The sequence below is a fragment of the Bombus flavifrons genome, chromosome 1 (assembly GCF_040668555.2).
Source record: "Bombus flavifrons isolate JBK064 chromosome 1, iyBomFlav1_principal, whole genome shotgun sequence".
Lineage (NCBI taxonomy): Eukaryota > Metazoa > Arthropoda > Insecta > Hymenoptera > Apidae > Bombus > Bombus flavifrons.
Genome location: NC_138442.1, coordinates 17,962,487 through 17,980,624, shown reverse-complemented (window position 1 = coordinate 17,980,624; position 18,138 = coordinate 17,962,487). Strand labels below are relative to the sequence as shown.

The following is an 18,138-nucleotide window of genomic DNA, read 5'->3' as shown; positions in this document are numbered from 1 at the left end:
ATTCAATCGAAATATTCAATACAGGGTAGATATTACTTCTTGAATTGAATTGGAGCAAGAAAGATAATATAAATAAAACAAATTAATAAATTATATTATCCTTTGTATAATATATATTCAAAAGCGTCGTATAAAGCGAATAAATATTATTCAATGGAAATATTCAATACAGGGTAGATATTACTCCTTCGCAGACCAAAAACTTCTATCGATACGATCGACTGGCAATTTCAACGCACTTTTGAGATGAAATTTTGTGAAATTAAATTAACACGCGTTGAAAAAAAAAGAAAAAAGGAAAACGTTGCATGAATACATTGCAGACTTTGGCTAATCTTTTTATACGTAGGGTGTCCCAGATTTTTCGACCAAACGTTGTCACTATATTCTATAGACCGAGATAAGGAAAAAAGTCATATAAATGTATGTCATTGAAGGCATTGTTAAAAAGTTATAACAAAAAGCGACGAAATGAGCGGAAACAAACGTGCGTTACTGCAGTACAAAGTATAAATAAATCAGGAATATTTATATCTAATAGTAATCAGAGGTATAATTAACACAATACTTTTGCATGATACTTCTGTAATTCCAGCTACAATTCCATTTAAAAATGTTTTCTATTCCTGTCAATACGAGATTGGCAGCGGCAAAAAATTGAATTTATTACTCTTTGTAACATTAAGTTTTCTATGTTACATTAAGTCCTCGTCCATTACTCGTTGAAGCTAAGGTTATAAAAGTGTTACGATACCTTCGATGATTACTACTTGACGTAAATATTTCTGATTTATTCATACTTTATTCTTATAATAATATGTGTGTAATAACGCGTGTTCCTTATCGTGCATTTCATATATCGTCCCTCTGTTAGAATTCTTTAATAATTTTAGGTTTTAAGTTTCCTTTTTTATTTTTCTGAGTGATAACTGTTGTACACTCTGTTTTCTACTTCTATAATAAATATAGACTTCAAAATGTAATATTCGGTGACATATGTTCGTATGATACTCTTTTCTATCTTTACCCACAGAATATACTGACAATGCTTGACCGGAAAAAGATTGGAACACACTGTACATAAGATAAGTTTTATAATTACAGAGATTATACATATCTTTATGAAGATATTAAATATCTTTGGATATTTAGAATGTAAATATAAAATATAACACAAGAATAACGCAAAAACGAAATCAAATAAAAATTTCCACGTTATCAATGTCGCAAAATTTCACATGCAGTGCAAGTATTAGATCTAAATATCAAATATACAGCAAACATTCGTCCTATGTATTCGACTTAATTATACAATCTTGGATTAAATACAGATGAACTATAAATATACAACAGATATTTGATTCAGATATTAAGGCACAGAATATATAAAGTTGGAAATTATCGTTCTGGACAGATATAAATGAATTAAAGAAACGTATGAATTAGACATTCACGAAGAAAATGTGTTCTAGTAATTAAACGAAGAATTCATCCAACGACGATAAGTAGCGTACTTTGATAACTACCATAAAGTGGTACATTCAAGAAACGATAAAAGCTGTACATTCATAACATCGTTGAAAACACATCGTGAATTGAATCGTCGTATGAGAAGACTGAGGGTTTACAATGGCAAAATATGCAAGAACCACTTGTTAATAGGATTGCAGTGTATCGGTAAATCCTTGAAGAAACCATGTCTTTTTCCAAGGTCCCTAATATCGGATTAAGCGAACCAAGATATTCAGTACCTGATGGAACAATGTCTTTTTTGTTCTCTGACTTGCGGAAGACTTATATGCTTGTTACAGTTAGGTGTATAATTATATTTTCACAAAAGGACAGAGTTATTATTCAATTTATACATTCCGCTATCGTAAAATTGTTACGAACTGTTAACATGGTACTGTTTCGAAAAGATTGTACCTACGTGTCGCGTTATTATCTCTCTAATATGTTTTACGGTTAACGTTTCACAGCTATGATCAAGAAAGTCGATTTATAACAAAAATGTATTAAAAGTTAATTATATTGGATTTGTATATATATAGGAAGAAATTAGTGATAGTAATGATGGTAAAAATTAAGTAGTCTAGCATTTTTAGAGAACGTTAGATCATATATCATTGTCTTCAATATTCATTTTATATTGGAATTTCTAAAATATAATATAGAATTTTAAGCTATAATTTATAAATTATATCAAGTATTCAAATTGTTATTCAAGAACATGTATATCAAATATTCAAGCTTTAAATTTTTCTCCACAAGTTACTTTACAGGCTATAAATTATTCAGAGATTAATTTATAAATCAGGCATAAATTGCTAACATAAATTAGAATTAAATATCTTTAATGAAATGATAGAAAATTAAATAAACAGTATACATTTATCAACGTTTGAACAAAATTTAAAGAAAATTATAATATTTTTTCCTTAGTTTCTTTATACTTTGTCTATACAAAATTTGTTGCCATAACTATTATCATCATAAATATACAACACACGGTATTACAAAGTGCAAAACATATTTTCTATACCGTGTAACATCTCCATAATCTTTATTTAGATGTTGCATATATAAATTTATTACATAATTATTATATAATTATCTGAAAAAGAAACAAACTTTCTTCAACCCCGATTCTTAATTTCTATAATTTCTTGGACTCCATCCTCACCTTCTCCATTCGCTTCTTCGTCCGATTGTTTATTCCCAAATCCAAATAATCGCATGTTTATCGGATCAGCATCGATTCTTTTTACGTGATTCCTGTAGAACGCGAACGTAAGGGAAACGATCCATTCGCTGACAAACCACAGCACACTACACGCGAAACAGTCGAGAAGTTCCGATATCATCAAGTCGCGACACGATAACGGTCCATATGTCATTAATAACTCGCGAACGTAGTTTAAATTTAATCCCAACGAGAAGATGTCTTAGAAATAAGGGATTTTTCAAACTTTCAGCTGCAGCTAAAATTAATCATACATATATCTCAAAATGGAGATCGAAAAAAGTCTTTTGTTTTATGTTTTTCAAAGACAAGGTTCAATTATTAATAGTCAACTTCTGTCGAAGTCTTTACTAAACTCATTTATTTAATTTGCATACATAATTCCTATTAGTGGTTCTTTATGTATCAAGAAATCTCGAATATGAAAAATATTTATGTAGCATAGCAAATATAGGACACTATATTTAATCTTAATTATCAGTTTTTGTTAAATTTATTACTAACTTCGGTTATTTAGTTTATACGTGTAAACGTTTCTTCTTTATTTATACATAATTACTCAAAATTTGTAATTGACGTTTCTTTGTGCACCAAAAGCTCTTAAACATAAGACAGGCGTAGAAAAACAAATAGAGATAGTCTATATTAACTGTTAGTTAACCTTCTTTGCCAAATTCTTCGTTAAATTCATTTATTTCATTTCCGTGTATAAATGCTTCTTCCTTGCTTGTATATGTATATGTATAATGTATAATGTATAATGTATATGTATAATGTTACGTGTAACTATCGAAACTGGGGTTAAAGATTCTTCATCGCAAACTTCGAAACACAAAACAGATTTACATATCAAAGAAAGTTATAAATTTAACAACACACTTAACAAAATATCAGGTAATTTTACTAAATTCCCGCCATAGAACGTTTACAATTGATAAATACATAACTGACAATTAAAGATCGACAACATAGCGTACCATAACACTGCTATCTTGTGACAATAACGACGATATCTCACAGTTTATCAAGCACGAGTTCCAACTTCAATCAAAGAATTAAATACGAAACGACTACAACCCACTGATTTCTTTGTAGAACAACAAATGTATCAGACTTCCCCTTCACAGCAATAAAACTATCAGTCTTTTTTCGAAAATAGGAGAAATATTGAACTCTGTAATTGTCAAAGATCATAGGATTAATAGAACCGATACTAGCGTCGCTGTTAAAACACGTGCCGCGCGAAATACACTCGAAGAATGAACCGACTGGCAGTAAGTTGATGCGCTTTTGTGGTTTCAAAAGTGACCACCAGCATCCTGTCTACAAGGAATCACGTGATTAATCTTTTGACACGCACACGTGGTGGTATGGGTATAATGTGTCATATACGTATGACGTCCCATTGCAAGAGGTTAGAATGGAATAAACCTCACTGACCGATATTCTTTTTTCCTGCTGTTCGATCATTAAAAGACGAAGCATCATTAATGGGAATCCTGGAAAAAATCGCGCCACGTAATAGGAAAGAGAGAGATAGAGAAGGAAGTTAAGCAGAAGTTGAAGAGAGACAGAAAGTGGTAGAAACCCAGTTCCGAAGGGAAGTTCTTGTACTATTATTCATAAAAGTGGTTGGAAAGTAGGGGAAGTTTCATTCTAGTGGAAATATTTTACTGGATTTAATCCTAGGAGAAACGGATTTCCTTATGCATTTGGGACTCTATAGTCGAAGATATTAATTTCTTTGTTATAAACTTCTGACTTTTAATCGATTAGAACAATCGACCTATAATATACAACGTAAAATATATTACATGTAATAGATTATAATTAAAGTAATAAATGAAAAGAAATGGATATATGATTATGTTTCCCTCTAAATATAAGTCAATATAGAAGAGTCTTTTTATAGCAAAGTCTCTTTGGTCAAGTTGCAAAAACACAAGGAATATGAAACTTGTCACTTTGATAATTGTTTGATAATTGAAAATAGGAAATATTCTATATTACACAGAAAAATACTGTATGTCTTTTTTTAAACGATTTGTTATATATAATGTACACTACAGTTTATAAATATTAGGGCACTCGGTATAAGTGAAATATTCCTCGCACCTTTTATTTTCTAATCTATTTTACTACAAATTTGTGATTTCATTTGTGTCATATGTATTTTATAATATAAAATGTTAAATAAAGTAAAACCTGCGAGTTTTCTAACAGATGTAATCACTAAATTGCTTGTGTTATACTGAGCTTGTACTCCTTTAATTCGTCATACAAGTATTATGTTATATTATATAATAATCTATACAAATATATAATAATCTATGCATAATGTAGTTACAGATATTACAGCATAATTAATCAATTCATTAAGAATATCAATCGTTTGAAAGAAAAATTCAATGTTGTTTCAATTTTTCTTTCATGGATAAAGTTAATAATAAAGTTAGACAATCTTTAAGGAAGGAAATATTGATAGAGAGCAATAAATCTGATAACTGATACATTGTATTATTTTAGTGCTAAAAATGCACCGTATTATCTATCTATAACGATAAAGCGATGAGGTCACGAACAATTGCATCTGTTTCCATGGAAAACTAATAAATATTACTGTTCAAACATTTGCAAAGTGTCATATGACAGCTGCAATTAGCTATATATTTGATGGTTGGCGTGTCCTCATTATCTATTTATAAAGCGATGGTTAAAAAGTTTCTAGTGATATAGAAAATGATGATATCCCTAATGATACTCACCTTTAAATGTCTTAAAATTTTTTAAATACCATTTATGTTCGATCGAAAAATCATAAAAATATCTTTTACTTAGAAGGGAATGGTTTCTATACTGATAAAAAAAAATTGAGAATTAGCATTTTTTTATAAACTCATAAATAAATTCAAATCATACTCCTTGGGTATTGTCCGATTTCTCAAATTTCATTGAATGCAATTTCGGTCAACCTACAGAAAAGCTATCACATAACATAATTGGACATTTTTCCAACTTTTTTATTGATATCACATTTATTGAATCACATGCTGCTTTAAATAACGACAATAGCAACAACAATAATAGGAGAAAAAAGTAGTCAAGATCTGATGATTAAAAGGAAGAAGAAAACGAAGAGATAAAAAGATAATTGTTTATAGAAACACGTTGTACTTTTAATATAAATTGCTTATCAAGGTATCTGGATGTAATATGAAAGTGACGATTATTATCGTCTCATCTTACCATATTTGATATTTCGAGTTTACATTCGAAGCAGATTTTGTAATACAACCTAATTAATACATTCGCATTGTTTGAACGTTAGTAGACACGACATCCCTAGCTTATATCACTATGAAATCTCAATGATGCGAGAACATAAACAGTTTGCAATATATCGACATTAAACGTGCCGCAGAAACGCACACGTATTGATGAGTAACGCAACATCGCTGAAAACCAGATTACGTGGCAACGAACTGATGTAAATTAAATCGTCGCATCGAGCACGAACTTGCAACATTAGTTATATTCTCGCTCGATGAAACAGTGTTTCCAGTAAGATGACAAGGAGTAGGATTACACAACTGTTCCGTCTATTATGATACATTTGAAACGACCTTGATACTAATATGCAATTCGTTAAAAATATCCTATTTCACCAATACGAACGCAGAAGGATGTACGGCAGACAAATAATTTCCAATGACGATCGGTTGATCGTAAACTGGTAAAACACATTATTAATTAATAGGTGTACGTATTTAAAAATTGTTGTGTACATGATCTTGGCTTGAGAATGTTTCGATTGTTTTAATTAAAATACCTATATCGATAATAATAACCTGGGTTAATAATTTAGAAAAGTAAATTCGATTTTTATTGTTGTACAAAGGTGTTTAGTTATTTTTATGTACGGTAGAACTCTGTTGATATGTATGAACCTGTCGGGGGACAAGTGTAACACGAGTTCATCTATTTCTCTCCACTATCTGATAATGTTTTGTTCAGTAAATGGGAGTTCATGTTCACATAGGAGGATTCCATGAAACATTCGCTGTCAAATACATAATAATATTGCAAACTTGTATCAATTACAGAGCACGAGAGCGTGCCACGTAACGCGTGCCCCTACTGTTTATATCTTGTTGTTAGACTTCAAGTGAATCGAGGCTCGATGGTAGTTCAGATAATAATAAGAGCTCAAGTTGAAATTCAGATACTCAGACACTATTGCAATTTCGTTTATATAAACGGAGTTCCACTGTACATACATTTGGTTGATAAGATATACTGATAACAATTATTTGAAGTAGCTAAAGACTATAATTAACGTTTCTATTAAGACTATATATAATATATAAAGACTATAATTAATCTCGCAAGAGTTTCAATATTCAATAAAAGAAAAAAGGGAGACACGGTAAGGATATAGCGAGACCCGGAATGCAAATGTGTTTAACGCGATCGATGTAATCGCACCTAAGCAGATTCGACGTCGGGCACGTTGCTGTCTAACATTTTCGCAATTTCACGTCAATGAGTCATAAGACAAAATTGCACGTGATACGGCGGGAAAATACACCTCGTTTACAAACGTGCGTGTTGGCCTATTGCTCGAACATATCTTGCAAATGATCGACTTTTTCACATGTGACACACGCCTGATAATTTCACGTTTTTACCTGAGAACAGCGCGCCTAACATGCGTAAACCGCGAAGCGGCGCGATCGTTGTTGTTATTCTCGCTACACCTGTCGAGTCGCACACGCATCGCGTGTGAAAGCCGCTTTGCTTCGAGGAAAGCGAGTCTCGATCGATGGAATTCAAATGTAACGAGAACTCTCGTTTACTTTTCGCCATTTCACGCTTGCGTTTCATTGCTCGCTTATCCTTTGTCATTTTAATCCTCGAAACAACTAGTATCAAAGGAAATTACGTTGATCCCGTCATGGGTTTCCAGCTACTATTTACCATATTCCAGCTACTATATAGTGTTTTAAATTTCAGACACGAATAAAAATATTTATTATTAATTGTAATTTTTATTATTGATTGTATTTAGGATCATGTGCAGAAATTTCGCTTCTCTAAATAAAATGTGTCATATATACATGCACTACGTCGGACAAATTTTCTTTGCTTGTCTAAATTGTTGCTAAATACGTATACGATCATGTATACATGTGTAGCTGTTTAATTCTGTTAATGTATTACTACACTATATATAATCATCGTATACGATCATATACGTATGGCTATCATTTAATGTATTTAACGTATTACTACACCATATGGTGAAATATCCCTGTAATCCCAATGGTCAAACAAATCACCCGATTAGAATATCATTGAAAATGCTAGAAGCCTGATCGCATTATCTGCGTATTTATTTTTGATCACTGTATTATTCGATTTGACAACGAAAATTTAGGATGTTTAACAAAGTAACGAGGACACAAAAGTATTGCATACGGAATATGTTAAACAGAATATAAGCTGTAACAGAGGCACAGGAAAGAACACAAATTATTGATATGCAGCTATTTGTAGAACTTCGTAGCAATTAATAAGCTTTGTTATTAACATTGCCTCAATTTTATCCACACGATAGCTTTACTTGTCACGCGTAGATTTAAATCTACATGATTCATGCGAACCCTTTGCTTGTGATTGATTGCTGTTGTTGGCAATGGTGCTTTATTCGGCACTTGGGGTGGTTTAATATTAACTCTGAATTGGAATCATTGGGTTACAGGTTACTACGACAGTTATTGGTTCGAGTTAAAGTAAATTACGATAAAACTCCGTTTATTTCAATCCATTGAAGGATAAACAATCCACGCAACGAGGGTTCGTAAATAGTTCCACATTACGTTTTACATTAAAAGTATTGATCTTCTAAACTCTACTGATTAAATATATTTTACTCTTTTTCGTGAAAATTAGAAGCCCTCGAAGCCTTAGTCATTTCTTTTTTCAACATTCTATACGTATATTTCATTTTATAATCTACACCAGTCAGATTTCTTAATACAGAAACAAATGTTGACTTATTGACAATCATGTTTCAAATGTTTATCTTTAAAAGTCTTGGACTCGTTCTTTCTCAACGTTGCATATGTATACTTCCTTTTGGGAACTACAAAAATCAGGATTCTTAATGGTTTAATGAACCAATGTCCATTCATTCTCAATTACATTTCAAAAGATCTCAGGGAGGAGAATTTTTTCCATCGGAATAAAAGTTGGAGGAATATTAAATTTTCATTTGAAATCTCTGAAGCAACCTCTTTAAAGTTTACCGTTGCTACCATCGCGTGATCAATACTCTCTGCTTGGTGTACAGTTTGCTACGGAGGTCTACATTCTCTGCCAATCCCTCACCCTCAGCCGGAGAAGGAGGAAAAGAGGGTGTACGCTCCGGTGCGCAAAATCCGCCACTGATACACCACAGTAACGATTTTATCGCTTTCGAGATATGTCTCTTCGTCATTTTCCAAGAACCTGATCAATTCCTCCCTATGATCGGCGTACAGAAACAGATTTCTTCAATGTACGTTCGTTGGCGATTACGATAAAATTGATCGTTAATTCAATATTTATAGTTATTTCGATATTAACGTTTGTTGTAGCATTCGTAACCAATCGTATGATTACATGAAAGATAAATTTGTTTCAATCCATGCGTTACAAGCAGATTACGGATGTTCGTGAAAATTTATGATTTCATAAACGTAATTATAGGAATGAAAGGAAAACAAAAATATATTTTCTCCAATATGAAATATTTAAGTACTTTCGTGTACTATATGTAATCCACGTATTTTCGTACCTTAAAGTTCTTCGTACACGCATAAATATCCGTAATCGAATTATAAATAAATGATCTAAGTGTTATTTAAATGCTAAGTTGTTTCAGAGAGAATATTAAAAAGTAGAAGAAAGAATAATATATATATTTTTTTTATTTATAATATTACATTTTATAACGTAACTGTTATTTAGCGAATTTTAATCTTTTTTTTCCGTGTTCCAGAAATACAAACTCTAATCGTTTAAAAGATATGAAATAAAACATATTGATATCTAAGTATTTATAAACCTGTCATTTCTGGTTCTTGCAATCTATTCGAGTAGGTAGGAAAACATTGAGTAGTTTAAGTGGTACACGCCTACGGTGATCAGACAACTGTTCGTAAAAATTATACCTCGTAATTATACCGTCATCGTAGGGGAACGGCCGGGTTACATTTTGCGATAGACTATCAATTACCACAAATAGAAATCGATGGCAACAAATACAACAGTTTATAATTTGTAAAATCTTAAGATACGAAAAAATACGAAGTACCTTTTAAATGTATAAAAAATAATATATAGTTTGTAAACTAATAAAGTCAAATCTGTGTAAAATTTTTCTGGAAATCTGTCATAATTTTACGTTATAAAATTTTGTCGATTAATTTAATTCCTAAAAAATATCGTAATATTAAATATTAGCTTTTTTCAAATATTTCTAACATTAAATATTAATTCTTTGAAAGCAATAACATATGACAAAAACTCTTCAGGTTCTCAAATCTTTTCCTACGTAAGGAATTCCAGTTCGATACAGTTGTTCTGTGAATGGAATTTTAGACACAAGAAGCCACTGTGTTTCCATGATATTTCCTCAGTATTTGAAAACATGTATCGATTATTCCCGTGATTCTAAGTATTCGCATTCGATATATCTTGTTTCTTTCACGTCATCAATCTTACGAATCCGTGACTTAACCCGTAAAAGAGGAATTCAAGCTGAAATAATAATGTGTGCTTTCATGCGTGCTTACAGAACCGTAAAAACACGTTATGTTTTGCTCTCTAGGAATTATTTACAATTGCTAATCTACAAAAATATTAGAAAATCCTGATATTATATTCAGAGTAGTATATTATTGTTCAAAATTACATGAAAGATTCTTAACGAAAATAATTCTATTTATTAATTCACCTGGATATTCGTATAATTTCGATTTATAGAAATTTATAAAAGAAAAAAAAAAAAAAGAAAATTAAGAAAGAAAGAAAGAAAAAGAGTAAAATATGCTAGAATTTTTTAGCGACAATTCGATCGTATCTCACATTGTTAATTAAGTTCGTTTAACATTTGTACGTATTTACTAGTGAATTTATAGCCTCCGTACCGCCTAACAAAGAACTTGTTTAACGAGCGTCCCAAATACAGAAGGTAAACCTGTGGAAGCGCAGCAATTTACTGTGCTAATCTTCGGAAGTAACGTCTAGTCCAAAAGAAAACATTGTGGATGCGATTAAAATAATCGGAAGAATAATTATTGACAATTAAATCGTGCTTGATAATAATTGCTAAACAAGTTTAGACGATAATTTCGCGGAAATCGAATGTTTATTCTCGCGACCAAATATTTTCATTGTCGTGGTTCATGGAACGCGTAAAAAATTGAAATTTATATTGGTATTATTTTAAGTACAAGTACCGACATTATTTTTCAAAAGTAATTAAAAATATAATTCCTATTTTCTTGAAATTTTAATTAAACCGTCAAAGAGGAGTTGCATCGTTGATTGAAAACCAAAAAGCACGGTGTTTACCAGCCCTTTTAAAAACTATAACAAGCTTAAAACAGTAACTAGAGTATAACGAGATTAAAGTTGAAAGAAGTGGTTAGCTCGCTTCAGTGTTTATGGATATATTAGAAAGCTCTATTCGTTTCATATTTAAGTACAATTACGTGCATAAATAGAAGTTAAAATTTTAACGTTGATTTCATCAGAATTTCACTAGATATTATATCCCAAAAATCTGTTTTATATAGAACAATTTATGAAAAATGACTATTAGATACGTTCAATAATAAAACGATCACGGATAGACCAATAATTTCTATGGAATAAGAAAGAAAAGAAGTTAATATAGATGCTCCTAATTTATTTCCCGCGTAATTTAACTTCATGCTACTTCACTCGCTATCACAGACCTATCTAGAATTTTTATCACAGATCTCGACAGGCACGTTGCATCAATATTCTACGAACTCTGTAAAAGTTGTTGTCTAAAGTAAATTCAGTTTATTTAAACAAGCGTATCGATATTTATCTGCCGATCACGTGCCATTCGAAAGGACATTGGAATCGGTTCACTTTCGCGATTAACGTTCCACCCTATGCACAATGACTGCACGACATCATTAATCTACCATAACAATCGCACGTGACGCACTAGAGATTCATTTTTACGAAAACATTCGCTTCCTCGTTCGCGTTAAACGACCGTTTCTCAAGAAGAATATGTTTCAATGAAAAAAGACAATGGCCACCTGAAAGTTCGTTTAACAAAGAAAAGGACGACACTGAGCACATTTCACAATTAATTACCTTCTTGTGTAAACAGCAACTGCGATACGCACACGCTCCTATCGGTACAAATTCCAGCGGGAAGAATATTCCTTGCAAGCACAGACGAAGAACATGCACCTTCGATTGCGTCTTCAAGATCACGCGCTTCAAATTCGCATTCTTTCTGCCGCGTTTCTAATCCATCTGTCTCTGATCCACTCACTCTAAATGATATCAACCGAGTTATCTACATTGAAAACGTTCCCTCGTACGTTTCCGTTTTACGGGAGAAATTGTTCCTCGGGAAAAAGGAAAAATGAAACTGTGAACACCGTCGCGGATTTTAAAGGGTTCGTTTGCTCATGGCGACCGATTCGACGAGACGAGACGAGAAACAAGGACTAAAAGCTGGATGCGCACCTTCGAGTTTTCAGGCCGATGAATCGTTCAATGTGCTGCAAGCTCGTTTTTTCGTGATGCGAACATAATACCGTACGTCTTGGCCGATGACCAAGCCTGCAATGAACATATAATTCGCACTGAGGAACCGATGCCCCGGCCACCAGACGTATCATTGGCTATACATAGCACGCGTCGCGACGCGCAGACGCCGGGCATCTCTGCCCTTTTGCTATAGTTAGATAAACAATTTCACTGTTTCGTATTCGCCGACTTGCCGATGGAAAAATGCAAAAAGGAAGTATTAATACGAGGGGATGACTCGCTGTACGATTAGGAAGCAATGAATGAGTTTAATCGACAGAGATTTGCCTCTGCGTCAATGAACAGATCTTCTTCTTCTTATTTAACCCTTTCGAGATTCATTGGACGACGTATGTCAACTTTTCATTTTGACAAAAATAATGTAATCTAAGGTAACTTTGTTTCTACAGACTGCTGGATTGTTATGAATTTTTCTTATTAAGAATGTAGTAATATAACAGTGAATGCTATTTTGTGGAAACTAACGATACTCGATCTAATTTTGTTTACAAGTATTATATTATTGCATAGGAGTGAGTTTGGCTTTTTCTTTTTTAAAGCAAATAAATATAATTGGGGAAAATACGAATTGGACATATTGAAAAATACGAAAGATTCTAGTAAATACAGTGTCGTAAATTTTTTGAATTTTGTTACATAGAATACATAATTCTTAGTTATACATTTATTAAACAAATACAATTTTATTATACGTATGAACCTACAGTGAAGTTTTCTTTTACTTGTTGTTAAAAATGCAAAAAGTTTTGAGGATTAAGAAATTAAATATTCCTTAGGTTCCCCTTGTTTCTTTTTATTTTATAAAAATATATATGGTACGCATATTTAATATGTATTTGTTATTTAGAATATAAAAATTATTATTCTTTCTTTGATCCAAGTCTTTCAAACAACTCAATTCACAATCAATTGGTTCGCGAGAAATTAATTGGAAACGGTTTAACGCTTCTCAATATGAAATAAGAAAATGAATTTTATTTTCGTTTACTATTTCGACTAGGTAACGTACTAATAACGGAATATGTACAAAACACTCAAGGAAAGTAGAACAAAGGACAAGAATAAACAAAGAACAATTATACACGATTATTTCAAGCAATATAATTATACCTGTTAACTCCAAGTAAGATATTTCGTAGAGAATTCGTTTCCTACAAAAACTTAAAGAAGAATCGTAATACGAATTTTACAAAAAAAGTTCAAGTAACTGACATTAGACTAATGACATTTGTCTGTCTAAAAACAATTTTTTTTCCTAAAAGTAAGTCATACCGTTTCGAGGAATAAATTTGAATTAGTTCTACAGTTAAAGTTGTTGTAAATTTGTCTATATAACAAGTTGGAAATAAATGTGTGTTAACCGATTAACAAATCAAGCTATTACATAAGATATTAATTTTTTAAGAAATCAATGATCGATTTTAAATAAATAAATATTAGAGCTAACGAGTGAAATCAATGGGAAAAGAAGTTCCCCTTTTCTTTTTCGAGGTGTTAATGACCCAGATAAGTGCCAGTGACTTCGAAGATGTAGAGCTCGTGGAAATAGAATTCCTAGCGTTGGCTCAATGTTGTTGGCCTAATATTTTTCAAACAACGCGAGGGATAAGGGAACCTGACGTACAGCAAATTCTTTCGAATTCCATTGAGCAAACGATAGGTCGACAGCAACGATTAGATTAGTGTTCTCATCGGTATAAATCAATTGTTCTGCCAAAAATGGGGCTAAAATTTGCGTTGAATCGACTCTTCGAGTTGTTGGCCTTCAACCTTGCGCCAATGCATCTACGATTAGAGTCAATGCACCTTTGTCAATGGGACGTAGAACGCTTATCGTAAAAAGGTACATACATACCTGTGTGTATATCAATAGTTACTTTCAGTTTCGTTGAAAAAGTTTCGTAATTTCATATTTATCGTGTGTTCAAATTCCCGGATTTGTTTGGGTAATACTTTCATTTTGAGAATTACGTAACACAATAAGTTCAATTCTTATAAATCTTTTTCTTTTCGCCACATCATATTGTACCGAAATCATATTGTTTGCGAAAGTAGACTTGAATTAATTTTAGAATTAAAATTATTAGTCGATCTTTATATCGATAAATATTCATAAATTCTAAATAAGTGCTCCGCCTATAGTTTATTTGATTTTAAAAAAACGAAATGAAAATTGTTAAATTAAAAACTACTGTCAGATTACGAATGTCTGTGCAAATTCTTATTTTTAGAAACACAAGTAAAGAAAGAAGCAAGAACCTCGAGCAAAGATTCGTTGCACTCGTTAAGAACTCTAACGAGTACCATACTTTAATCATCTTATTATTTTTTGTATTTTGCATCTTTAGATTTCCCATAAATGTTTAAACATCCAATCTACTCGTTATCGATGTTTATAATATGTACGTGAAAAATTCCGAACGATTGCTTACTTTCCACATATATTTCATTTAATTCTAAAGAAACGAAATTATTCATTCGGCTTGTTTAAAACATTGCTGTATCTTCCGTGTTTTCTTTCTGTTTTCCTTTTTCGTTTAGTAGTCGTATTTCTTATCGTATAATATGTATAGAATTGATGTACTTTGTGACATCAGTAGAAACAGATGGTTTGAAACTGTGAACAAAATACGAGTGGAGAACAGTGAAAGGGGAGAAGGAAATCGAGATACGAATACTTGCATGTATGGTAAGGAAATTAATTGATAAGGACAGCAACTTCTTGGACTTCCTTATGATTCATTCTGTGCATTACGTATACAATTTAGAAACCTAACAGTCTCCTACGGAAGTTTACGTTGAAATCTCGCTTCCTGTTTTCCTACGGTTTAGTGATCTGCTCGAAATACATTACAAATAAGTAACAATTTGCGAGAGATTGAAAAATTACTCGTTGAATTCTATCGACAAAAGATTGCATTTGTAGTGTCATTTGTACATTACAATTTTTATAGTTAAAAATGAGTTTGTATACATTAATAATCAAGATAATATATAGAATAATAGTATTGCAATATTCTATAATTATATGAGTTTTCGTTAATTTATATGTTTTGGGTAAATAAACAATTATGTGTGTTAGGTCCTAAATAGAATTAAAATTACCGCTAATCCAGGAACGTGGAGAACGCTCCCTTAGTCAATAACAGCCTCTTTGATGTAATCGTTTGAACACAACTCACAGCGCAATTGCCTATTTGCTTAATTACAATTACTTCCCCTTACACTGGCAATAATTTGATATTATCAGTATGATTAGGATAAATGAGACTAGAATCCTATAAATTGAGTTATACATACGTATATGTCATCTTGAAAATTTCTATTTTTCCAAATCGAAGAATATTCAAATATTATATACAAATATTATTATATTTATTGTTAAAAAATCTTTGTTCCGAAAGAGTTAACTGAAACAACGTTACAGTGACTGGCCTATGTTCCAACTCTCGCAACAATGATACGATTTATTAAAAGTCTTATCGAATCAACTTTAACTTGTCTAATATTTCTAAATCTTTTTTCATATTCTAGATATTAAGATATGCAAATGAAGAGTTGTCTGATAAAAATTGTTTGTTTTTTTACGAACGTGTATCGTAAAAATGGGAAAGAACTATTGATCGAAGAATATGGGGACGTGTCTGACAGAATTAGGTCAAGGTACAAGATCCGGGGTTTAAAAGTTGTCCAGGGTCGATAGCATCCGCAGCGAAACGGAAGGCAGAAATAGTTGACCAGAACGTCACGTAGGGATCCCCCTAAGCCTTTAACCTTAATACGACGTTCTGGGTGAATTCGAGGGATCAAAAGTGCAGCAGCCTATTCTAAATTATATCGGATGAAAGCGATACAAAATAGAGTAAAAGAAATAAACAGCAATTTATCTGTAATTGTAGCAGGATGTATATGGTTGTTTTTTAAATTAAATTAAATTAAAGGAAAGAATGAAGCCTCTTGAGAGATTTTTTTTTTTAAGAATGAGCGCGATAATGTAACAATACGGACAATGATGCGTTTAAATTTTGGAAAATAAATTAAACGTAATTTTCAATATAAATCGCGCGGTTCCACCAACAACGATATCGTAAGTTTCAATAGATCTGAGAAAAATTATAAAAATTATAGCAGTTAATTTAGGATGTATTGTCCCATTACTCTTTAAACTCTGAAGAATTAAATTGTAAAAGATACGAAGAAAATTTGCTATCACTTCCTCATTTTCTCATGAGATTACGATATGAAGAAGAAACATAAAGATAAGTATAAGAAAATATAAAAGATATATAGAAAAGCTAGTTCGTCGAAAGTTTGTTATTGATTGTGCTTTCATCCTCGTTTGTGGATTGAAGTCATAAGAAAGAAGAGAGGCATAAGAAACATATTGGGAAGCTATTAGCAGAAGTCTGTCGTTAACTATATTTATACTTTTATGGACTGGAAGAAGAAAATATACTTTTTAATATTAGGTCATTTACAAAGGAAGCATAAGCTTGTCTTCCTGTTTCTAAGAATTTTGTTCGATCGATAAAGCTTCCTAGACACGAATAAGTGAATTTATACCTCAGCATGAGAGAAATGAGAAAAATGTATATTATTAAAATAAATCTGAAACTGATTTAATAACGTATTAAATATTTTCATAAGCTTCGAACATTAAATATCTTCATGGAAGAAATTGTATTGATAAAAATTTCTTAAAAAGGCAACATATATATTTTTTTAATTTATTCTATAATCTGTAAATTTTGTGCTAACTTTTATGTTGATATTTAATTTATTATGTAAGCGTAAAATATTTCTTAGGCTGACTCTGTCGTTTGTGTTTTTAAAACACAACAAAAAAAGTTGTTTCCGGTAAATCTCAAGATTATTTATCAATTCTCTGCAAGAAATCTTGATTGACAAGCATATGAAATTTGTTCCTAAACATAATTTTTTCAGGCACCTACCTTCCCTTTTTTTCTTTTTTTCTTTTTTGTTGTGTTCAAGGCTAATTTGACTAGACTGTACGCTATGCCGAAGTATCTTATATAGTATACTATACAAAAAACATAGGATAACCGACAAAGAATGACGATGGCGTATACCTCATGGACGAGGCAACGAGCCCCTTGCATTTCTGTAGCAGAGTTATTCCTTTTCGTGACGGCGAACACGCTGTATCGTTGAATTCTAAGGTTGGCTGAACGTTTTAAAATAACGTCAATACAGCCGATGTTTTGTTGCGTAATCGAGATATAGATATTTTTAAAACGTGTCTCTTACAGTTATTTAATGTATTATTTTTATATTAACATTTAATTTAAGATTTATAAATTTTCTCACGAAAGAAATATCATGCGTCGAAGAAACGAAAATAAGTCTATTTTGCCGATCTATTTTTTATTTTATTATATCATATTTTTCAATGTATTATATTATTCCAATATTTTGCTACACGAATTTTCAGTAGTAAATAACAATATCTAGCAATACGATCCGGTGATCTCGTGTCTTAATATATTGTAACACGAGCTATCGATTGT

General features: G+C 31.6%; 1 protein-coding gene across 2 annotated transcripts in view; it reads right to left on the bottom strand.

Annotated features, from left to right (window-relative positions):
• The window catches only part of axed (BTB/POZ domain-containing protein axundead), a 41,088-nt gene that overhangs the window by 21,637 nt on the left and 1,313 nt on the right, over positions 1 to 18,138 (bottom strand). Inside the window, exon 1 of one of the 2 annotated variants that reach the window (XM_069113777.1) lies at positions 2,684 to 2,975. The exons of the other annotated variant lie outside the window; for it this stretch is intronic. Within the exon in view, the coding sequence (XP_068969878.1) occupies positions 2,684 to 2,897 (214 nt within the window). The 5' untranslated portion in view covers positions 2,898 to 2,975. Of the gene's footprint in view, positions 1 to 2,683; positions 2,976 to 18,138 lie in introns of those variants that run through there. 2 annotated transcript variants of the gene reach the window in all.